At 34.9% G+C, this 24,252-nt stretch overlaps 1 protein-coding gene across 3 annotated transcripts in view; it reads left to right on the forward strand.

The window, feature by feature from the left end:
- The window catches only part of TBC1D19 (TBC1 domain family member 19), a 46,613-nt gene extending 24,869 nt beyond the window's left edge, over positions 1 to 21,744 (forward strand). The window contains exons 11-22 of one of the 3 annotated variants that reach the window (XM_027712346.2): positions 1,192 to 1,304; positions 6,808 to 6,882; positions 7,357 to 7,419; positions 11,245 to 11,329; positions 12,145 to 12,225; positions 13,599 to 13,643; positions 14,763 to 14,795; positions 17,103 to 17,212; positions 18,431 to 18,522; positions 19,251 to 19,366; positions 20,198 to 20,268; positions 21,258 to 21,744. In XM_027712346.2, the coding sequence (XP_027568147.1) occupies positions 1,192 to 1,304; positions 6,808 to 6,882; positions 7,357 to 7,419; positions 11,245 to 11,329; positions 12,145 to 12,225; positions 13,599 to 13,643; positions 14,763 to 14,795; positions 17,103 to 17,212; positions 18,431 to 18,522; positions 19,251 to 19,366; positions 20,198 to 20,268; positions 21,258 to 21,332 (959 nt within the window). In that variant the 3' untranslated portion in view covers positions 21,333 to 21,744. The remainder of the gene's footprint in view (positions 1 to 1,191; positions 1,305 to 6,807; positions 6,883 to 7,356; positions 7,420 to 11,244; positions 11,330 to 12,144; positions 12,226 to 13,598; positions 13,644 to 14,762; positions 14,796 to 17,102; positions 17,213 to 18,430; positions 18,523 to 19,250; positions 19,367 to 20,197; positions 20,269 to 21,257) is intronic. The other 2 variants (XM_039381431.1, XM_027712348.2) reach the window with 2 other exon arrangements.
- Positions 21,745 to 24,252: the final 2,508 nt, after the last annotated feature.

Below are 24,252 nucleotides of genomic sequence, written 5' to 3' on the forward strand. Positions count from 1 at the left end.
GGACACTGAGATGAATCACATCTAAAGTCTTTCTAAAGTTTTTTGGAGAATGTAGGAATGTTTTTAATTTTTTTACTTTTGCCCTTCATTTAGAAACAAAGGATCACAAAATGTCTGTGTTAAAGCTCTGCAGGTTAAACAGAAAACTGGCAAACTGGTCTATTCAGTATTTAAGAGAAGACAAGAATGAATTAGATAGATTTTTAATTCCAAACCTCATCCTTCTAAGTCATGTCAGGGCAGATATTGTGAATATTGAATTTACTGATATTTAGAAAAGCAAGTTCTTTCATGGAGACTTCAGAAAAATCAGAGGATATGGATTTGGAAACTTCTGAATACCAGCACAACACCTACCTGATGTTTAGATAATATCACAAAAATTTCTCCGAACTCTCTCTCTGTTGTAAAAAGCATTTTGGGTATGAGAGTACAGTTAACCACGTAACCTTGGAGGGAAACACTTTTGCCAGATTACAATTGCTAAAGATGAATGTCTCTCAAGTGTATAGATATAAATAAAGAGTGAGGCAGTCTGTCCTGCAGTTCGTACAGTACTGTATTCAGTATGAGACCCTTGTGACAGAGCAGCCTGAAGCTTCACAACAATGATCCATCTAAGCACACCTGTCAACAGTAGAGTATTTGTTTTATGTCAGTATGAAGGGAAATCAAAATCTTTTGGAAAACAAGGTCTTTATCCTCCAGAGTACACATACCAAATGAGAAACCATGATAGTTCGCTCTGAAATAGAAAGTTCTTGCCCCACAGTTACCTGTGAAGATACTTGTATAGTTAACAGGAAAACAAGGGAGACACAAAAAAGCCAGAACAAGTGCCAGTCTCCTATTTGAGCTGAGATACCACTCGTAATTAAACAGGAGTATTTTGTGACTGTGTATGACTGCTTATTCTGCATGATGCCTACTAGCTGCAACTAGCCTTGATATAATCATGGATACGTACTAAGTGCTGTTTTGTGACAGAAGGTAGTACAGCCTTGGTTATTATTACCAGTGGCCTTGTTTCCCAAGGAACTACTTAATTGCATTGTGGAAACCAGAACTTTTTAGTGTTTTGCTGTTAGCTAATGCTTCCAGCATGGTAAACCAGTTTTTAAAGTTAAAAATTAGGGTATTTGAAAGAAGTCTTACGCTATATCAATGCTTTACCTGTTTTGTTTCTTACAGTTTTAGCAGAGGAAGACAGTGCTGCAGCTCAACAATATGTTCGTCAGGGATGTCCAACAGCACTCCGAGCTGAACTGTGGGCCCTCATTCTTAATATTTCTAATCAGCCAGAGGTAAGGAACAAAGTGAGTGTAAAGTATGAAGACTAGGTGAGAACACAAAAGTGCAAGCACATATCTTCTAGTGATCTTTTTCCAGAATAGAAATGCTCTACTGAGTTGTCACAGAAACTGATAAACATTATGATGTAAAAAAACTCTGTGCTATGGTGAAGTCTTGTAGGCTCTTGCCTAATTTTTTAATAGATATATGAGCAAAATACTATAGAACAAATTATTCAATTGAGCTGGCTGGCTCCTGAGGTTTTCTTATATGATGCTGACTTTTTCAGAAGGAGGCAAGAAAAATGTCCTGGAAAGAAGACCTCTCCTATTTTTGCCAAGTTTTATAAAAAGATGTGTTATAAGTTTTTCCTGGTTATTTGAACCTTTCATCATATGCATGTACATATTTTATAAATTGCTTCATATATTATTGCATATATTGTGCATGTGTACAATCAAAAACACTTAGAGAGGAGCTAGTAAGATGTCAATTGTTTTCATACTCCCTTGTACAGCAGCAGTTTTTTATAGTACCTTATAGTCGATGCAAGTCCTCAACAATGAATTATTTTCCAGTATCTGAAGCCATGCTATAGTCAGTATATCTAATATACCTTAAAATGCTGGTAAATGTGAGAATTTTGCAGTCTCATGTCCTTTGAGGGTGTAGCCATTTTCTTGTAATACTTGGGGGTTTTATTGGTAACTACATAGTACACTCATAAAATTTTGCCCATAGAAACAAGTGTAAATCTTACTCATTGACAGCTTAGCTAAGGAAGGTAAATAAGCTTCAAATTATTTGGACTGGTATTAGAATGACTTAGTTTATTTGTTTTTTAAAAGATAAAATTGGCTTTTGTTTCTAGTAAATAAAATACTAATCTTTTTGTAGAAGATGTTGAAGTAATAATGAAATACTGTACATCTTACTTAAAATGCTCAAGACTAGATTTAAGCTGTGATAGTTTGAATTTTAGAAGCCTTTATCTTTTTGAGAGCAAAAACATTACAGGTGTGAAATTACTGTTATTGGCTACATAGCATCTGCTTATATTCTGTTAAATGCTTCATGTTTTAAAAGCATTTTTATCTTAACATGAAAAATGAAATAATTGAATAAAAAAGCCAGATATTCTGTCTTGATTACTGAAAGTCAAGATAATAATCAGAAAAATGATAAATTTTTCATCTTATGTTCAATTAAAGCATGAGTTGTTATGAAAAAATACATTTCATGGAATACATATGGACAATTTTCTATGATTATATTTTTTAAAGAGAAACAAGTTATGTCTGGCTGTTAATGTATTTGTCAGCCAAACTGTTATGTCATTTAAAGTTCAACTCTAGTTTATAGCTGATTGTACTATGTGCTTAATATGTGCGTGATCTGCTGAATTTCATATCAAACACTTCTCTATCTCTTTTGAATAATTTCTCTGCTGGAGTTGAATTGTGTGGTTGCAGTCCTTGCTTGCCTGTAAGATTTCTGATTTGCAGTTTAGGCTTTATTACATTTATAGCTGTATGAATTTCTAACTCACCTGAACTGTGCATTTCCTGTCTTTAATGTAAAACATTATGAGGGTTTGGTATGCTAGCATCCAATATTGTTGTTTGGAAAATTTTATTCAGTAAAGCTCTGTATAAAGCCAATATACAGCCAGGCAAGGGATGATATACAATCCGGCATCATAATCATAAAACTGATAAACTGGGAGCTCTCTATGCAGGATTATTTAGAAATGCGGAAACACATTGTCTGACAATGAATTGTTTGTTAGTTTTCATTCGTAATGGTACATTTTAGAGGAACTGTGTTACAAGAGCGTTTTTAAGGTTGCAAAGACAAACATTTGAAAGGTGAGCAGTGTCACAGTTAATATTGTCTGTGCAAACAATCCAATTTGCTGTAAATATTTTTATCATATGATCTTGAATCATACAAGTCACAATGATTTCCTGTGGGATATCTGCTTCATTGCACAAAATGGATGGCACACACTTACTGAGAATCTGTTTAATTTTTTTTCCCTTCTGTTTGGAGTATTTCACGGTTATTTATTCATTGCATACTACTGAAACAGTGCTTAGAAAAGAATTTGTTCATTATCTAATGGGCTTTTTCTTTTCCCATGTAATTTTTTTGAGTTAATAGGTTGCAAATCTTAATTCTGAAAATTCCATTATGGAAAAATTAGTAATGCTTTACTTTACTACTGCTTTTACTGAATGTAGTTTCTGAGGTTTAAAAACTTAATAATAGGTGAGGGAGCATTATGTATATCTGTGCCTTGTCAGAAGTGGTTTTTAGATTAGGATCAGTAGCCAAAGTTCCCCATCCAAACAGCAGAGAATCCAGCAGCAGTAATGCTCTGTCATCTTCTTTGACTGGAGAAGGATGTACTTTACAACTAGATTTCTCAGGTCTCTGATAAAAGGAGAAAAAGTGTTGGACCCTCCTCAAGCATTTACCACGATGAACTTCCTTTAACTCTTTTATCTGTTTTCTCTTTGTGTAATCTGATTAGGTTTTTTGTTTTGTACTTGTTTCTGGTGCTGCTGTTTCAAAATCTAGAGCTCACCTAATTAGTGCTGGTTGCCATTCTTTAGGCTTCAGCCCATTCCCATAACTCTTAGTGTCTCCTTTCTGGTCTCGTCAGTGTCAGTCTTTCTTCATACTCCTGTTTCTGTGCTTCACCCACTCATTTCTTGTATTAGATTTGAGAGGCAAGTGTAGATAGTGCCATCACATGGCAAGGGGAACTAAAAATGATTCATGAGCTGCCTACAGTTCAGCAGTGAGAGTGTGAGGGATTTCATGACACGACACAGGTGGATTGTGCCTGCAGAGAGGCTGCTGAGTAATCCAAACTTTCATTTTAAAGAAGGTGAATCACCAGATTCTGCTTAAAGTAGCTTTGCTGGGTTCTGTTGAAAGGTACTGTTCTCTCTTGCTTGTAAGCTACTTTGAGCTCCCTTAAGCTCTCAAGTGGGTACTGTATGAGTGTTGGGGTGAAATTTTGGGATGTGGCTTTGTAAGGTCAAGAGGGCTGGTCACTGCAAGCCTGAAGTGTACTTTATTTCAATTTGGAAAGATTTGGAGGTGTGGTATAATAAAATGTATAATTTTGAGAAAAGCTACAGTCTATATAAAAATGTAACACATTTGTAAAAGGGAAAAAGTTTACAAATCAAGGCTATATGAAGATTTGGCAGATAAAGAAATGATGAATTGGATGAAGATGATAAGACTTTGGTTTTGTAAGTGAAAATATTTTAAATAGCATAAGAAATGTAATATGGTTTTGGACATTCCTGAAACCTGCTAGTAGTGAGTTATCTCATCTGGAGAAAGAAATGCAGCCAATAAACAGTAAAAGGAGATTTGAATCTTTTTTGAAGCCTGAGTGAGGCTCTTAAAATATTCTTCCCTGTGTGAGAGACTGATCACTGGAGAGTCTTATGTCTTGAAAGTAATTCTGTGACCAATCATGTTTAGGATTCAGATCTAAGGAATAAATTTATTAATGCAGCATCAATCACAAGCCTCTGGTCTTATTAAGACACATGGGCAAGATCCTCTTGTAGCCAAGTTGTGGCTGAAAACCTGGCACGATTCCCAAGCACACTGTGATGGATTGTTTTCCATCACAACAATCACAATTTAAAAGGAACTGGAAGGCAAGTAATGAGCTAAAAGCTTTATTCTTAGAATAGTTATGATTGAGTTTGCTTTGCAAGTCCTGTTTCAGTAATTTCTGGTTTGTTTCTCAAACATTTTTGCATGAGTTCTAGTTCAGGTGGACAGCTTGCCTTTCTGTTCATCTTAGAATCATAGAATGGTTTAGGTAGGAAGGGACCTTAAAGATCATCTGGTTCCAACCCCTTGGGCATGGGTTTTGGTTTGGTTTGGGGGTTTTTTGGTTGGTGTTTGGTTTTTGTGGTTTTTTTTTTATTAGCTTCTTGTGTTTTAATATAGACAGTCATTTGAGATGGCCAAAAAGCCTTTAGACATTATTAATTTGGTAGTTTTACACTTGATTAAACCACAGTATTGATGCTTTAAAGTTGCAACTCAAGTATTAGAGTAGTTCTCTGTAGCTTTGAAGAACAGAATGTTATGTTCATACTGCATATAATTTACATTTAGTAAATATTTATGTATGATCCTTTCTGAAGTAGTAGTGCAATATTTATACCTCCCCTTTTTATTTCTCAAAAAAAATATTTTCCCCGTGGTAGTCATACTTAATAAATACTTAATATTTATAGGACTTAATAAATGCTGCTTTTGTCCTCATTTCAACTTAACAGTTCAATAATATATTAATTCTAATAGTTTCTAAGTGTATACTATTCACTTCTTCTTAGTTTTAGATTAATACAAAAAACAGTTAAAATGTTCCCCAGACTTAATTTTTTTCCCATTCTCTCCCTCTCAAAATTTCATCTTACTTCTCATTTGTTCTTTAAATCCTTACTTCAGACTTGTCCATTTGTCAAAGAAATAAGCAGTAAACATGTAAAGCTTGGAATGTAAAGCTTGGAATGTATTTGTGTGGAGTCCATATAGATACCTTGAACTCCAAATAGTTTTGTGAGGTGGGAACGAGCTTCAGGACAGCTGATTTAATTTATCAGTTAGTTCAAATCCATCAGAAACTGTTAATCAATTGTAGGCATAATGGCAGTGAGGTATTTAGGGATTTGGGAGTTACATGACGACAGTGCAATATTTAATTCTCTTTTTTTTTCCTTTGCAAGCTCTTACTAAGAAGAAAAGGATAGAATAAGTAAAAGCAGAAAAGTGTTTGTTCTGCTTCTTCCCCATCGCTTCATCCTTGTTTATGTTCTATAGATATTCAGGAAGTAATTGGAGTTTAAAAAAGATCTGAGTTCTTTGTACTCTTCACAAGATTTTTTAAATATTTATCATGTCATCTTTGCACAAATTTAGGCTATTCAGAGGTTAGTATTAGTTTAATGTCAAACATCTGCAGCAACTCCCTAATGCTCGAAGATAAGACAGAACCTGTTGGTGGAGAGGTGCATGAAAATAGAGGGTAACAAAGAAATAAAGCCTAATGATTTTGAGCATTGAAAAGATGTAGAGAGAACCACATGTTGGAAGATATGGATCCTTGGTTTGAATTAATCCCTTCATTCTAATTTTATTAATTATCTAAAGGGGAGCTCATTTTATAATGTCTCAAAATCCTGAGATTAGCTCAGTTGATTAGAGCCTGGTGCTAATTAACAGCAAGGTTGTGAGTACAATCCCCATGTGGGCCATTCACTTAAGAGTTGGACTCGATGATCCTTGTGGATTCTGTGAATTTTGGTGACGTCTTAATTCTTAGGGCTTAAACGAATAAACCATGATAGAATGCTTCTTAAATATGAAGTGATTTTTTTCAGCTGAATACATGCTTTTTTTTTTCAAATGCTGAAAATTGAATTTGTTAGTCGTGTCTCAGACTGATGATGGTAATATTTTTAATTTTAGGATATATTGTATTATGAACAGCTTAAGTCAAATGTGATTCAGCATGACCTTTTAGTGGACAGCCTGATTTACAAGGTAAGTAGTTCACTAAATAGTGATTGAACGATTTATGTACTCATCACTCTAGTATCTTGTTGTTTGGGTTTTTTTAACAAGGAAAATATTAGATAGTTTGCTTTTAAGGAAAGTAAGAATAACTAGTGTGAACTTACTGTGAACTCAATCCTTTTGCCTGAGTTTCTCTTGTGGAAGACATTTAATTTGAACTTTTAAGTTGTAAAGAAATGGTACCTTCATTTGAAGGAGTAACTGGTTTTGTGAGAAAGAAAGAACAGGGTATGATAGCTTCCATTTCAAGTTTTTATTCTGAGTACTTCATCATGTTAATATAGTATTTTTTAATTTTAAAATATAGAGTATAAACTTAACTACAGTTGTTTCATGATTCAATGGTGAAACTGTCTTCTTCCACTGTGTTATGTTTAGCCTCCATGGGAGTCTGAAGTGAGGCCTTTTGGCTTCAAATTGCTGTATTTTTTTTCTTTACAGGATGTAAAGCTGACAGCAAGCAATGATGACTACTATTTTGTATTTGAAGATTATTTATATCAGGTATGTAACTATTTTTGGTTAGAAAAGCTAGGAAATATACTCCTATGGGATTGTACCATCTTTGGAGTCAGGACTGCCTTTGTGTAGGCAGAGTACCGTGGGACACATGCATCTGTTTACTGTGTTACATATACTTTCCCTTCTGAATAACAAACTTGTACTCTTAGATAGATTAAGCAGGACAGGCTTCTAAAACTCCTACAGTGAAGGACCCTACAAAATGTCTTTGCAGTGCAGTAAACCAGAAAATACGAAGTCAGCCATATTGTTCCCCTTTCCAGCTTTGCAGTAAAAAAAACCCCCAAACAACTAAAGCTGTGGCATACAGAGAAATTAATACTTGAGAAGTATATACAGGGTTTCACATTAAAAAAAAATTGCTTTAAAGTGACCTACTGCAATAAGTATAAAAGATTTTGTATTGCCATATTTTTATTTTAAAGACGTTGATTCTGAATAATTGATTCTGAATAAGGTGGTGATATGTATGGTTACTTTTAGGATTACTCCCATTCTAAAGCTGCTTCTAGTAATGGATACCCAGCTAATTTGTAAAGTATTATCTTTGTTGTTGCCTGTTAAATGCCCTTAAATAGAAGGAGATTACATTTATGAATTTCCTAATGTGTAGTTGATTGCAGTGTCAGCATAAATGTCATGCAGCAAACTTAACATTTCCATAGTGCTTTTGATTTCATTAGTCCCATCTGTTAGGTTAGACTTGCTTAATTTTTTGGTTTATGTCAAACTAAATAATTTCTTCTTTGATGGGAATACGTAAAACTGCTAGTAATTTAACTAGTCAAGAGGCTGTCCTTAATGCTTCTTAGTCCATACAGATATAAAAATATGCAGTACTATGTAAGCATACTATTCTATCATGTCTACATATAATTTAGCACATGAGCATTTAAACATCAATACTTAAAGCTATAACTTTGTGAAATTAGACCTTTTTAACTTAAAAATAGTTATAGTATTAAGGTCTGTATTCAAATCTGTTTCTGAATTAAAATTTGAAAACTAGCTGCATAATAACAACTCAAATGTTGAGTTCACTTCAATATTTACATGTAGAAGTTTTTCTTGGTTTAAGGGTCAAAGATAATCATTATTGTGACACTGTGTCTTCATCATGGGATGTGAAAATCTCATTCCTTGTTCATTTGTTACATAGACTATTAAGGCATATTAATTAGTGATTAACTGACAGTTCCAGTGGACACAGAATTATAAACTATGAAGGAGTATGAACTAGTATACCATATAATCTTTTAAGACCATCAGAAATAGATTTTGTTTATCATTCTCAGTATATAGCACATTTGAATGTTTTAATTTTTTATATAACTCTTATTAACTAAAGGAATGACTACAGAGTGAAAATCATAAAAGAGACTAAACTGTCTTTAGTAATTTGAAGGAGAATCACCAAAAATCTTCAAAAAATTATGTGGCTAGTTTTACTGCAAGGCTTTCAGGCAAAGAATATCTCAAACTTCTAATTATTTGTAGCTCTAGTTTTGTTTGCTACTTCGTGGTATTCTTCAGGTTCTTCTCTAGTAGAAAGCTATCCATTTTCCTTGATAATTTCCTCTTCCAACCTAATTTGCAAATGCTTTGCTGCCAAATTATTTTGTTCTATAGCCCCTGGAAAAATTCTGCAGTATGAGTCATTCTGATATGGGATATTATTTATTGATTTAATATGATAACTGGAATTAAATATTGGCTAAATAAAATAGGTAATGAAAATTTTAGTTTAAACCAGATACATTTTGCACTGGTTCTGTGGGGGTTTTTGCCATGACTCTTAAGTTTTCCAAGTCAATGAGCAGAGTGTGTCATTTGTCTGTGTGTTGCTTAGCAGATAAAACATCTATCAAAATAAGAAAATTGGGCTTAAAATAATGATGAGGATATTGAATTGGATTATTGGTACCTCTTTAGCAGCATGCAGTCTTTTTCAGGAAGAACACTGAAATGTTGTAATTTATTTCCTTTAATATTTTTGCTTTCTTTACCCTAAAGTTTACATGTTTTTATTACTGAAATAAAATACAGTTACTTTTAATAAAGTAATTTCTTTTTGATAAAAGCTTTGGCTTTTTGTTTCTTTCCCTTGGTGATTTGAATTAATTTGTTTTCTGTTCAGTTTTGATTATAAATATCCAATAGTTTGCCAAACGTTTCTGTACTTGAAACAGGGTTTGTATCATTGTTTTGTTTAGCACTATCATTTTTTTAATACCAAAAATAACACATAGATTAATGTATTTGTAAATTCATTATTTCAGGCCAGAGGATCAATTTGAATACTTTAGTCTTACATCCTGCAAAATGAATACATGCAAAGAACCTCACCCAGCAGTTCTCAGATATAGTCATAACTTATCTTTGAGCTAGAGTCTACCTCTTATAAAGATGCATAGTCTTAATTTAAAGACTTCCAGATACTGGTACTAGACACTGTATTGCTAAAAAAGGGGGGCTTGAATTAAGGTTACATTCTTTCCCCTATGAGTGAATATGATTTATGTCCTTTTCAGATTAGTTTCTTTTTCTTTCACCTCAGTTAACATACACAGAGAATTACATTTGCGTGTGTATTGTTATTGTCAAAGATATTTTGGCAGCTATGAAAATGATTGTGTATTGCACAAAATAATATTTAGCTTAAACTGTTTGAGATAAAGGAACTATTTATTTTTTGTAAGATGTTTGTATCTGAGAAATAGTTTTGAGATTCAAAAAAGGAAAAAGTCTCCAAATACAACCCGCTTTCCGTAAAAAATTAAAAAAGCAGTAATATTCAGATGTTTAATTTTGCATGTTTCCTTTTGACAAATGCTGATATCTGGAAGATTTTTGCAGTAATTACTGGGAAGGAAAAATCCACTCATTTTTATTCTTAATTAAGTAGTGAAACACCATCTAAAACCTTTCCACCTTTTACACCTTGACTACAGTTGAAACAAACAAATTCTTAAAACATTCAAGAGCAGAGGGATTCAGGTGTGAAAAAGTCAGCGGCAAGTTGAAGTCTGCCTTACGTCTGCCCTCTCGTGTACATTTTTGATAGTGCATCTTTTGGTTGCATGAAAATATGGAGATTTTAAAATACAATACTGATTATCAGATTTTTTTACAACTCCAGATAGGATGAGATTCCTTATTGTTATTTTTTTCTATGAATGGTTTTTACTATTTAATTTTATACTCAGTTGCTGTGAATACTGGATTTTTCATTTGTGTAAACAATAAACTCCACAAATATACTTTACAGAATACAAGGTGCATTTCAGACCTTTGGGATACAAGGTGAACATTATTATCTGTACTTTTTGAAAGAGCTGAATTTCCTGCAAGCATTCTGTAAAGATCCTGGGAATGAAAGCAAATGATCAGCCTTCTGGAACTCCACACATCCGAGAATGGAAATGGTTCATCTATTTACTCACTTACTAGGGCTTCCCCAGGTCATAGTAACTGAATAGAAGAATAATCTAGTGGACATCAAAGCAGCCAGTTACACACACAGTGTCACCAGTGTTGTGGCAGAAGGGGATACACGTTTGCTGAGAAAAGAGGAGGGTTGCAGAATATTTAACTGACAACAAATGAACGTGAAGGTAAAATCTAGCAAGGTTAAAGTGAGCCTGGAAATTTGAACAGGAAAATATAGTTGATCAAGAGCTTTCAACCTAATTGGCTCTCTTCAACAACATCTAATAGGTACTAATTAGGGCAGGTCCTTAAATTTGTTTGACATTGCTTTGTTGATTCAGTAAGTCAGCTGATTTTCATATGCTGTCTTTTTTACAGGTATTACTCTGTTTTTCCCGAGATACATCTGTCTTGGAGCACTTTACTTACAGTAGTGCCACTCCACCCAAATCATACATACAAGGTAAAAGGAGTTGTTTTAAAAGAGATCATGTAGATTTTTGTTGGCTGCTGCAGTTATACATTATGTGAATTTGCTTTGTGTTCATTACACCTCGTAGACTGCATATAAAAGAATGTTAATAAAAAGTCAGTGTATCCAGTTCACTTCTGCACAGATTCTATTATGACAGTTTAGAAGCTGACATAAAGGCCAGATTGCAGTGCTGTTCTTCTACTGCATTTTTCTGTGTATAATTCTGCAGTGTTTTACCAAAGAAATGAAGCACACAACTATGACAGTATGGTAAAATCTTGACGACATCTGTCTTTATTAGAGCCAGAAATTTAAATATACAGTGTTGTACTCTGCAGCTTCAGTAAATCTAGCAGCTGGAATCTAGCATTCTGGGTTTTAGAATGTTGTCTTCCCAAAGCAGATATTTGTAGGCAGGAACAAGTTGCTGGAGAACTGTGGGCTCTGTTCAAAGGCGTGGGAGAGTAGAGCTTTACCAAGCATACTTAAAACTGATTTTTTTAAAAAGCATGACATCTTCAGAGTGTTAGCTGATTTTTAGATGTTCTTTGGCTTAGGTTCTCGTTATTTTTCTCAACAATCTTAAATTTATTGGTTCAGCCCACTTGTGTTCTCTGCCAGCTTTTAATGCCATACATTTGGACTGTTTCCATGCTTCTTAGAGCCTCACCTGCCTTGACTTTACCCAGAGGTTCCTAATTTTTCCTTCATTCTTGAGTCATATAGTAATCAAGTCACTTTTTTTCCCATGTACCTTCTACATTCCTATTTTCTTCCTTGGTCCCTGGTGCCTTTATATGGAGCCAAATGTGATTTCCAAGTACTTTTTTTGAGCAGGACCTCTGCTGACAGTTTTCCTCTTGCTGCCTCGTATGTCACTAGAGGTAACATTTGTTTCCTAATTTTTTAATTCCTTCCTTATTGCTGTTGGGTATTTTCTCTCTCTTTAACTGAATTAGGGAGGTTTTTTTACCTCCTTCTGGAAATAAGCAAATGGCTCACCCGAGAGCAGAACAGCGGGGGGTCCCACATCTCACTTCAGACACAGAGCCATGGCAGCCCAGAAACACAGCTATGGGGAACATCCTACTTATTCCTAGGCAAATCTGGGGAACGAAGTTGCTGTGCGGTGTAAATCCGAAAGGCTTATAGGTCCTATTTTTGGCTGATTTTCCAAAGGATGTGCTTGCTAAAAATACTCTCTCTCCAGATTACAACTCCTGACTGCTCAGCAAGCAAACTGTTGAAAGGAAAAGGAGAAAATATTTTTTAGTTTAATGAAACAACTCATTTCTATAATTGGAAAGTACTTGATTTTATTTACATAAAGAGTTTCGCAGGTTAATTTTGATTTTAATTCAGTCAATTCATGCTGCAGGAAAATAACAAAGTCCAGATTCCATTGAACCTGAAAAAAGTTCCCTATGCTAAATTCTTCTGTGTAGAGTGAACAGAATATAGAGAGATCTAAAGAATCTCTGATTATTCTGTAAATTTTCATGTAACTGATTAAATTTTCTAGATTAATTTTCTCATTTTAAAACTAAAATTATTATGTTTTAAGTATAACAGTTATGCATAATAACACCTTTATACTTATAAATAAATTACTAATTTTTAATAATGTATTTTTATTATTAGGCTCTATACATAAAATATGGTTTAATAATACAATGTGTTCATTTTTCAGGGAAGGTAAGAAGTTATATGGTCAGTCTATATGATCAGTGATTTTCTTGACTTAATTAGTCTTTTGTATCCAACAGATTACTTAAATATTTGTTAGTTCTATCAGAACTGTGCTATTCATCTTCCTCTCTGTTGCAGGCTTAATGAAGCCTTGAATATTTTTTATCTGTGCTTGTATCTGTTTAAATGCTTTTCCTGTCCCTAGGTCACTCTGCCCTTAACCTTATCCCCTCATAGTTTCACCGTCTTCAAGGTCTGCAGCAAACACCTTTAGAGCTCCTAAAACACACAGAAATAAAATCTCTGTGGAACAGCATTGCCGAAATTTTCCTCCTCTATTTTGTAGTTTTTGTTGTTTCATCATCCTTCTTTATTAGTGCTGCATTTCAGTTTTATATCTGACACTGTACCTGTCCTATTGCATTGCTTTCTTGTTTTAGACAATATCATCTATAATGTAATTAGTTATTATTTGTATACTTGTAACTTAGAATCTACCTTTTTAATTTAAATCTTTACACCTTTTAACTTCTTAATCACATTTTCTTTGTGGTTTGATGGTTCACAGGAAAACTTGGAATGGAAGAATATGCTGTTTTCTATCCTCCAAATGGTATGAATTATACTATTGCCTCCTCTAGTGGTAGACTGTAAAGATACAGAGTTTTTTTTCTCAAATACATGATAACTTCTTTTTCTTTTACATGTTATGTTTTATTGTTACTCTGTGAAATTCATTAATTTCAAGGAGTAAGCTGGACTGAAGCTGCTCCAAACCCACATTTCAGCCTGGTGTTAGTAGTCACAGGGTTTGTCCGTGTGGGGGAAGGAGAAGGAAAACAAGTTGTGGTGCAGCAGCTCATATTCCAGTCTTGTATCACCACTTGGAGGATCTGAATGATACATGCTGACATTGGTTGACCTCCCAGCTTTTCAGTACTCAACAAACCACACCCTAAAGCCTTGTCCTTTCAAAATGTGTGTTCATATTAAAAAATCAGACTTAACTAATCTATGTAATTTTAAGTTAATATCATTGCTGTTGTTGTAACTTCAGTTATTAAAATTGTTTTTTCAGCTCTTTGACCATTTCAATCCCTGTCTATTGAATCCTTTCCCTGGTCTTGCACTGCATTTGTATTTCAAGTTCAAGGTCCTTGCTCTTGTTTCCAAGGCCTTGTGTCACCAGTCTTAAATCTGTGTCTCTGGCCTTGTCTTACCTTTTGTCAAAGCAGCTTCCCCTTACTGGTCCTCTGTAAAAACTAGTGAATGGGAGCTAAAGGCAGCTGGAAGGGAGGAGAGAGCTGTTGTGCTGCAACTGCCAAGTACTGTAAATGTTGTATCTGAGTGCTACATGAATTACTGGAGGTCTTGGCCTCCTTTTTTTTCCTGCTCCGGTCTGGTCATTGAATGACATTTACGGGTTGTCATTTATCTGAAATTAGGTTCTGATATCAGCAAAGCTTTTACATAACAACTTCATGGAAACTGAGTTTTACCTGGCTTTCTAGGAACTATAGCTTGTATTTAAGCATGTAACTGGTTGTACTGAAGTAAGTGATACTGTACTAAAATATTTACAAGATTTGAGATCTATGCAGGTGCCATAACAAGGAAATATTTTATTCCTATGGTGGGCAGAATGGAATTTAATAACATGAGGGGGGAAATTCTTTTTGCATTGAGAAAAAGGACTGTAAAGAACAAAAAAATAAATATTTTTGTTTTGTAGGTGTAATTCCTTTTCATGGCTTTTCTATGTATGGTAAGTGTGACTCTCGTAAACTAAAACCTCGGGATTGCTTTTTATCATATTGCAGTTTAAAGCTGTAAGTAATTTTCTGCAACTTTTAAACTTGTGTGTATGCTTTTATGTTTCTTTGTGTATAGACAGTTGTATATAATTTTAAAAATTCCAGACTGTTTCTACTGACTTATATTACAGCTTTCTACTGTGTGGGAGTTCCTAATTTGAGAGCTAATAGTTGAGCTAAGCTATGCATCTTAATGTACATGAATAGAGGGATAAAGTTTGTCAACAAAGTGCTCTTTTTTGTGCTTCACTTCCGGGTAGACCAAGTTACTTGTGAAAAGAGTTTGTGAAAACATGAATTATGTGAAAGGCCTGTTGCTGTATCCATTTGTCTACAAGAGGCATTAAAAGAGCATTATGTAATAGACTGGTTGCTACTTTACTGCACAGAGGAAACAAGACTTTTAGGAAAAAAGCAGAAAAATGTCCTTGGTTTCAAATATTACAAGGCAGCTACTGCAGATGCACTCCAACAATGCGAGACTAGTTGTCTTTGCTTTTTATTTTTTCCTTTGATTTATCAAAAGTGTTTGTGGTATCACAGGACAAGCAGGTTCAAAGATTATAATTAAAATGCTATATTTTAAAATGGTATATTTTACTAATAATAAGTTTAATGATCACACAATCATTGAAATCACACAATTTAAATATGAAATGCAAATTGGAACCTGATTAGGGAATCTAAACTCTTTGAAGTAACGAACACTTTAGTTACAAACTCCTTCTTAGGGACTTACTAGGAGGCTTTCACTTATTCTGTGTGAACTGCTTTTCAAAATGTTTGGATTTGACTCTGCCCTTGAGAACAACATCTCCCAAATTTTCCTCCCTCCCTCCTATTCTTGCTCTTTACAAGGGCTCAGAATATGCTGGTTGTGAGAAGGAGGCAGGCTGAAAAGCAAGGCAGCAGAAACACAGTATAACTCCAGCCTGTGGGTACAGTGGCTGGGACCAAGCACAGCATCCTCTGTATTCCATGCTGTGCTGCTTTATGAGGAAGTATCTGGGTCTTTATGTAAATCCTGTACATTTTTTCCTGTTTGCATGCATACGTTTTTGGGGTGCCAACTGTCAGAGGCTGTTCTGTTACCCTCCTGGCCTTTGTGTACATATGCACACTGCCAAGTCTTCCACCTCCATCTTCGATCATTAAAAACATAAACACTGGTAACACCCTCTGCTTTTCTTACCTCTACGTAAATACAATTTCTGTGAACATCTCACCCTACCGTAGCACCCCGTCTCTCATACACAGACACCATTTTTTTCATTAAGCCACCTTCTCTGATATATAGATATGAAAATAAATTCACACCTGCATATATCCATATATATATGTATGTATAAATGTACCTATATCTATGTGCATATGTATACATACATCTGCAGACAAATGCATCCATATCCCCAGCCTCTGTAAAAAAAACTGGAAGGGAAGGTGAATGTAAAGATAGAGACTATGAGTGTGTTAAAATGTAAGCTGTCATCCAAAATGAATGCACCTGTAAAGTGAAACAATCAGCATGAAGAGTGAACAGATAAAAAGGCTGTTCACAAAAATGTATAAGGAAAACTGTCTCTGAAAACGCATTGAGTGAATGGAGTATCACTGACAGAACCAGTTATGTTTGTGCAGCATATACATATAACATATTTATCTATATGCTGGACTTTTACAAAACAACAAAAGTTTGAGAGCTGCTGCTTTACTAAAAGAGTTCTAAACAGTAAACCACTCAATGTCCATGCTTTACAGATCTTGTAAGAAATAAACAGGTCTCTATCAGTTTGTCATACTTACGGGATGTTGTTGTGGCAACCAAAAGCTGTTTTTTAATATTTTCATTTTCACAACATCTGTCTTCAAGCAGTCATACAAGTGAAGTAAGGAGCTGGTCACTAACCCCTGGGCACATTGGAAATTATAGGCAGTTGAATCAAAAACTTGCACTGTTCAACATCCTATTGCCCTACACCGCAGAGAAGCCAGCACTGTAGTAAGCAGTTCTTATTAGTTTAGATTCTTGAAATATATATAACTACTACCTAGAATGTATCACACTCCTTTTCTTTACTTTTTACATTAAACGATAGAAATATTCTATAACAGTCTTCTCAATAACTGGTTTAGTATTGTTTTTGTAAATTGTGCTACTATAAATTATTTGGTTTTTCCTCATACTTCATGCACTTAATCATTGAACTCTTTTAGCAGTTTACAGTGTTGAGTCAATTATAATTCTTTTATCCTTTCAGTTGCTCCACTTTGTTTTCTGTACCATGAACCTTCCAAATTGTATCAGATATTCCGTGAGATGTATGTGCGTTTTTTCTTCAGACTCCATTCCATCTCTTCTCATCCCTCTGTAAGTTCATTAGGAATTAAACCCACTCACTTGATATTCTATTTACTACAGAACAATAATATACAGTAGCATGGTTTTCTATGCGATTGAAATGTATTCTTTTAAATATAATAAAATATTTCAGGCGTGTTTGGGAAGATTATTAGGTAATTCTAGTTTGGATATTGTTGTTTTCTATGTCCATGTTACTCTTTGCAATAGAATATCATGTACCTTATTAAAATAGTAAGTTCTCATTTTATGAGTGTGTGGGGTCTTTTTTATAAGAGTCAAGTGTTTTAATGTAATAGGTTTCTCAGTTAAAGGAGTCACAAAATGGATACTCAGTTGCTTTCATTGATGACATGTAAGTGCACAATGAAGTATTGTCAGGGTAGAGGGACTAAAATATATGTATATAGATATTGTTTCATTGATATCAAGTTAATGTGTGTTTGTTTAGCAAAGTATCTTGGTGTGATGGCTTTTTAGCACTACTAGATGAATTTAAATAATTGGGTTATGTTTATGATCAGGACATGCTGTCTTGAATGTAAGACAATTGAAGAAATTGTCTTATCTTCAATTTCTGAAGAATAAAACCTAGTAAATATTATTTTTTTCCTTCAAAAAGTGCAGAAGAGTTATATTGCTTTTTGAAAATGTTTCCTGGTTCAAAGAAAATCCTTTCCTTGATATATCATTTCAAGGCTATGCACTGTGCTTTCCGTCATTAATAGCAAGGAAACAGGACAAATAGAATCTGTTCATTTATATTGTAATTTTAAAAAGAAAATTTAAAATGTGTTTATATCTAACTTTTTTGTGGTTATCCCCACTGCTGTTTGGTTTTAGTTATCGGAGATACTTTTTCTCACATGCTCTATTTTTTAGTGCAACTAAGGTCTGTTTCGTCAGAGTGGAAGTATTTCAAGTAGTTCATATTATAATAACCCACTAAATACTCATATCCTGACATACAAAACGATAGGTAACTTGGAGCTGAAAGGGACTATCAGAACATATGATGTTGTTGATGCATAGAGAGAATTGTAGGAGCAAAGCTTTAGTGGCTGAAGGTATTAGAGCTGCTTGGGCCTCTCGTACCTGAGCTGAATATTATATCAATAATATTCTATTGTTTGAATTAAAAATTCATGCATATTTACCTGCTGATACTGTTTTCTTGGATTTGACAGGATGAGTGTTAGTATTGTTTCTTTATGCTTGTTTCTTTAGGGCATTGTATCACTGTGTTTGCTTTTTGAGACTCTTCTACAAACTCATCTGCCCCAGCTCTTTTATCACCTCCGAGAAATTGGGGCTCAGCCGTAAGTACTTCTTTCTGACTTGTTACAAATGTTGCAGATTGATTGTTCTGAATGCTGTTCTGTAGTATTTCATTTAAGATCTATGGGAAATTATTCAAAGGTGTGAACATCAGCGTGCCATTTTTTCTTGAAAGTCAGCTGGAGTCCTTTGCGTATCTGTGCTTTGTGCATTTCTTCTGTATGTTCTTTGAAAAAGAGAGGAGAATTGCTGTACGACAAATGCTGCATTATTCAGCTAAGTTTCAGTAATTCATGTCAGATCTGATGGAACTAAATGACTTATTTCCTAGGGGACAGAAGACACAGAGATGTGTTAGTTACAGGAGAAGGTACCAGAGAGCAAGAGGCTGTCATTGGAGAGTGAACTCATGGCACCAAGTGCAATAGAACCTGAAAACCCTCTTTGCCATAATTGGTATCCATTTTAATAGCATAATAGCAGAGGATTAAACATTGAGGGTGATAATAGCTGAGGATCACTCTAATGTGATTGTTTGATCAGAATGATAATGGGAAAGATAGTAGCACTTTATCAACTGAGGTGCTAAATAGCTTTATGATGGCTGTTGCAAATTAAAATATTGATTATTAATGCAGCAAGAAAAATGGCTGTTCTTCCTGGAAGAGAAATGCAAGAGGATAATGAAATGTTTTTAATTTATAGAGGATTTTTCTGATCATTATGGGAGGCAGAAATATAATAACTGTTGTTTATCTCTTGTTTGCAGGCTACGAATTTCATTTAAATGGATGGTACGAGCATTTTCTGGTTATTTAGCTACAGATCAGCTCTTGCTTCTGTGGGACAGAATCCTGGGATACAATTCTCTCGAAATTCTTGCTGGTAATAGAATTATTTTTGCAAAACATTTTAAATCTGGGTTAATGTGAGGCAGATACACATTAGCTTCAATGTATTTTGTGACAAGAAGAAAAAAGCTCTTTGAATACTGAAAGCAGATTACATGCATGTCAAAGAACATACTTCTAGAAAACTAGAATTGCATAAATACTACATCTCTAACTAAAAATATGTGAGGTAATTTTTTGTTTCTTATAGTAACACTTAAAAAATGCTTATTGGTCTCTGAACAGAACATAGGATGTTCTTCGGTGGTTTTGGTAAATGAGTTCATCACCTTTCACAAAATACAAGATTCATGTTATTCATTTATGGCAACTACTGCTTCAGTACTTTAAGTGACTGAGAGTCCCTCTGATTTTGCTGGATGATTTCTTCCTTTGAAGTGGCATCTTTTAGGAGACTTTGAGAGTTTTGTACTTAAATAATGCTATCATATTCAAGAAGGTTTAAGATGGGGGTTTTAAAGAAGACATGTATCTTCAGTGGGGTCTGTTTTTAAATATGAAGGAGTTGAATAGAAGAGCAAAGGTTTTGGTTCCATTTGTATGCATAAGACAGCTTGTCCTTTTAATCAAAAGCTAGTCATCTTAAACTCAGGCATTTTCACTCAGACTAATCTGAAGGAATGTTGTGTTTTTTCTGTCTGTTTAAAAGGGGCCAAAGAAGCTCAAACGCAGCTGCTTGTTTTACGTTATTCTTCAGAATCAAAATGATTAATCTGAGAGAGTGAAAATTGGTATTTTACATCAAGATTAATTCTAACCACTAATTAACAGGTCAGGAACTTAAATATTGGGCATTTTCTTTCAGTCCTGGCAGCTGCTGTGTTTGCTTTCCGAGCAGTCAACCTGATGGAGGTGACGTCACTGGCTGCAGCTGAAGTAAGGATAAGTTTCAGTTAGAGGAGATTGAAATAGTTTTTGATGCTTTGCCAATAGGAGTAACTTAAGCTTCACGTGGCACATGATACATAGTGCAAATCTTTCTGTCTAAATTCTTACCTTAGATACAAAGTAAGGAAATTGTGAACATGCAGTACATAATGCTGCTTTTCTGGAGTAAAAGGAAATAAAGGATATTTCCTACAAAAATGCAGTGTTATAAAATTATTTTGTACAATAAGATTTTTCTTCTGTTTCGGTATATAATCTGTGTTTGTGGGCTATATTGTTTTTGAAATATTGTAGGGGTTTGTACCTTTTTCCTCAGCACATTTTAATGGAGTTGTACAAGATTACTTTGTCACTATGAATCTGACATTTTGCTGTGCATATGGTCATGGGAAATGAAGGAAAATAAGTCATTAAGATGAAGATTATAATTTTTTTCGTAATTTGTTGGTTTGGGGGTTTTTTTTGTTGTTTTCTTTTTTTTTTCTTTTTCCCAAAAATATAGTGATTGATTCTTTCCAAACTTTGAGAGTTTGTGATCACTTTCTTTGGGTTTTTTTAAAACATAATTCATGAGAAGACATTAACTATTTGCGATATTACATTGGACTTACTTCACAAGTACTAGCCAAGCCACAGGATAAGGATTCTTAATTCCCAATTATTTTTAGAAGCAAGTTGAAATGTTAGACCCCTTGTTCACCCATGATGCCATGTATATTTGAAGTAAGGCTAAAGGCTAAAATAAAGTTACTTGGGTTATATATGTAAACATATGCTTTTTCTTTGAAATGTTAGAATGAAAAATAATGCAATAAAGTGCAAACATAAACCAATATAATTTGTTTCTAGCCAGGTCCAAATCAAATAATTGACAATATTAAAGTCAGTATTTGAATCTTTTTCTGACTTCTTAACTTGCTTTAAGGAAATTTGATTCAAATGTCAAGTTTAACAAGCCTTTTTGGTTTTCCTCCTAGGCTGTACTTGCTGATCTTTCAACCCTGAAAGTTATGCCTCTTCTTCAAATCTTCTTGTTTGCTACTGTCACTTGATCTGCTTCAACAATACTGGTACCACATTCCAGTCTTTCAGGAGAAGCTAAGCATCAACTATGCAATGTCTTCATAAAACCAAAATTAAAGTCTATAATATCAATTTAGAAATCATTACCTTAAAATTTTCTAACTGAAAACAATAACTTTGCACACAATTGTGTGCAGTGCATGCTAATGAGTTTCACTGTAACAGCAATTACTTGTACATTGAGAATGACTACTTCTGCAAATAAACAATATGAATCACTGTCTAAAATGCATGTAATAATAAAGTAAATGTAATTCGTGATCTGAGTTTTATGATGTTAATTTCAGAGTTGTAAAATCTCTCTTTTAATATGAAATTACTTTTTCAAGCTCACAGCTCAAATACTGTCAGGTGAGAAAATAAAGATACTTAAACTTGGAAGATCTTTTTTTTCTCATTTTCTAAGGAAAAGATAGGATCATACACAAGTTCTGCTGTCTCTACCTTATTTATTCTTTTCACAGAAATTTTGTCCATGTTCTTTCTCATGTTAATTGCTCTTGTTTATTCTTTTCTTACCCAGAGATGTAGTCACACATTCCCCATCCACCTTTGGTTAGGTATGCAGCCACCTCAGGCATCTGCTAAACTCCTACCCAGAGTCCCATCAAAGGCACCGTGTCATAAAATATTTCCCCTGCCGAGAAGGCCTGAGCAAAGCTTCCTTCAGAACTTGTTGGAGCCAGTCCTTGCATGAGACAAAATATTCCCCTGAGAATGATGCCAAGAGTCCTTTTGCTGTGCTCCATGCCCTCTTTGGGAGAGCAGTGCTACGCCTTTGACAGTTTTCCAGCCTCTGTGATTCAACAGCTCAGGCTTCAGTGCAAGATCCAAACGCATATCCATGTGTGATGGATTGTCACTACGCTGTCGGGCTGGCATCATCTGTTAGCTATCGGACCTTTTTGTGAGGTCTTTCAGATCTTTTCCACTGATACGTTTAATTCCACAGTTGGAATCAATTATCTGATTTAAGTGCATCTTAACACCCAAAAAAGGCTCAAAGTCAAAAGGTCTGTGATTCTTGTTGCCTATGTTGTGTTGTTGTCTCTGTCAGGATAATGTAGTAAAAACATACTGAACTTTTATAGACTGGTAGTAAATTTATAAGGCCAATTTTAAAAATGGTAATGTTGTGGACTCGGTATGATCACTTCTTAAAGAAAAAACCAAACTGCTTAACACGTGCAATGTATCCAGTGAGAATACTTGGGGAAATTTTATTCTGGATAACAGAGAAAATTGATCTTTTCCTTAGTATTTGCAAGAAATGGTTTTGACTGTTTAAGTAGAGGTTTTTAAATGACAGTTTTTAAAAAGGCATGTGACAGCTTTTATCCTTTACAGCAAGTATTGCCCCTGTTTTATGTATGGGGAATGGAGGCATAGAAAGATTAAGTGATTTGCTAAAGATTACAGTGTAAATTCCTAAAAGAGGTAAGCAGTCTCTCCTCTCCTGAATTCCTGTTTACACTTCTGAATACTCAGTTTGTGTATTACCTAGAAGACCTTATTTCATCTTCAGAACAACACATAATGTAAATCTACCTGTAGAAATGCAGCCTTTTGCATCTTTTAAAATCTGTAAGACTGAGTAGCAATTTAGAAATTATAATGTTACAAAACACTCACAAGGATTTTGGCTCAATAAGGTCATTACAAGGTTACCATGGCTTTTTAGAGAATTAAAAGTATTTACTAAATAGCAAGGGAGATTCCCTACAGGCCTGCTGACCCTCTAATTCCCATTGCTCTGTGCAAGTACATGGTACAGAATCCAAACATTACCCTAACCCACTGTCTGTACAGCCTGGAGAAGAGGAGACAGAGGTTGTAACTCATTGCAGTTACAACTTCCTCGTGAGGGGAAGAGGAGGGGCAGACACTGATCTCTTATCTGTGGTGACCAGTGACAGGACATGAGGGAATGGCCTGAAATTGTGTTGAGGGAGGTTCACATTGGATATTAGGAAAAGGTTCTTTCCCCAGAGGATGGTTGGGCACTGGAACAGACTCCCCAGGGAAGTGGTCAGAGCACCAAGCCTGACAGAATGTGTTTCAAGAAGCATTTGGACAATACACTTGGGCACATGGTGAGACTCTTGGAGATGGTCCTGTGCAGGGCTAAGGGTTGGACTTGATCCTTGTGGGTCCCTTCCAGCTCAGCATATTCTGTGATTCTTTTTTTTTTTCATTTCACCTTCCCTACTGGGGTACTTCACTCCTGTTCCTGACCTCCACCAATGTTTCTCCCGCTGGCTGCACAGGGGCCCTTATGCTCTGCAGCTCGTGTGGGTCACCACACCCTCGTCCAGGCCACTGGTGTGGCTGCCCGGGTGGCTGCTCCGTGTACCTGGAGTGATGCTGTTCCTCTCACCTCTGGGGTGGCCAAAGGCCACGGGCAGCGCTTCAGCCAGGACCTGCTATAGCAGCAAATCTCTTGGAAACCTCTGCTGCCTTTGGTCAGGTGTTTAAGTTGCCTTTTTTGAGACACAGAAAGGTGCCTACAGACAGAGAGGCATGTATACAGGAATATTGAGTATAATTGCTTTAAAAATGAGATTGAGATTAAAAAATGGACTAGTTCCTCACCTTAGGCTTCACCTATACTGTTAGATTTTTATATCTTTTTAAAAATCTGTTTTACAAAGTTGCTTTTACTGAAATGATATTGTTTTCATGTTCCCCTCAGTTACTCATTTAGTTCCCACAAAATATTGTGTTTCACATTCTGGCCGATACTTGTATTTTTAATCTCCCTTGCTTAAATAACGCCCTTTCTTTTAAATAGTTTATTCTTCAAATATTAAAATGACTGATTCCTGTCTTTCAATGAGATACTTCTCTTGTATACATAGGTAGTGTCAGTTATTTAAGTTATTTAAGTTT

This window comes from Pipra filicauda, unplaced genomic scaffold (genome assembly GCF_003945595.2).
Source record: "Pipra filicauda isolate LSUMZ 115617 unplaced genomic scaffold, ASM394559v2 scaffold223_size1779592_pilon, whole genome shotgun sequence".
NCBI lineage: Eukaryota > Metazoa > Chordata > Aves > Passeriformes > Pipridae > Pipra > Pipra filicauda.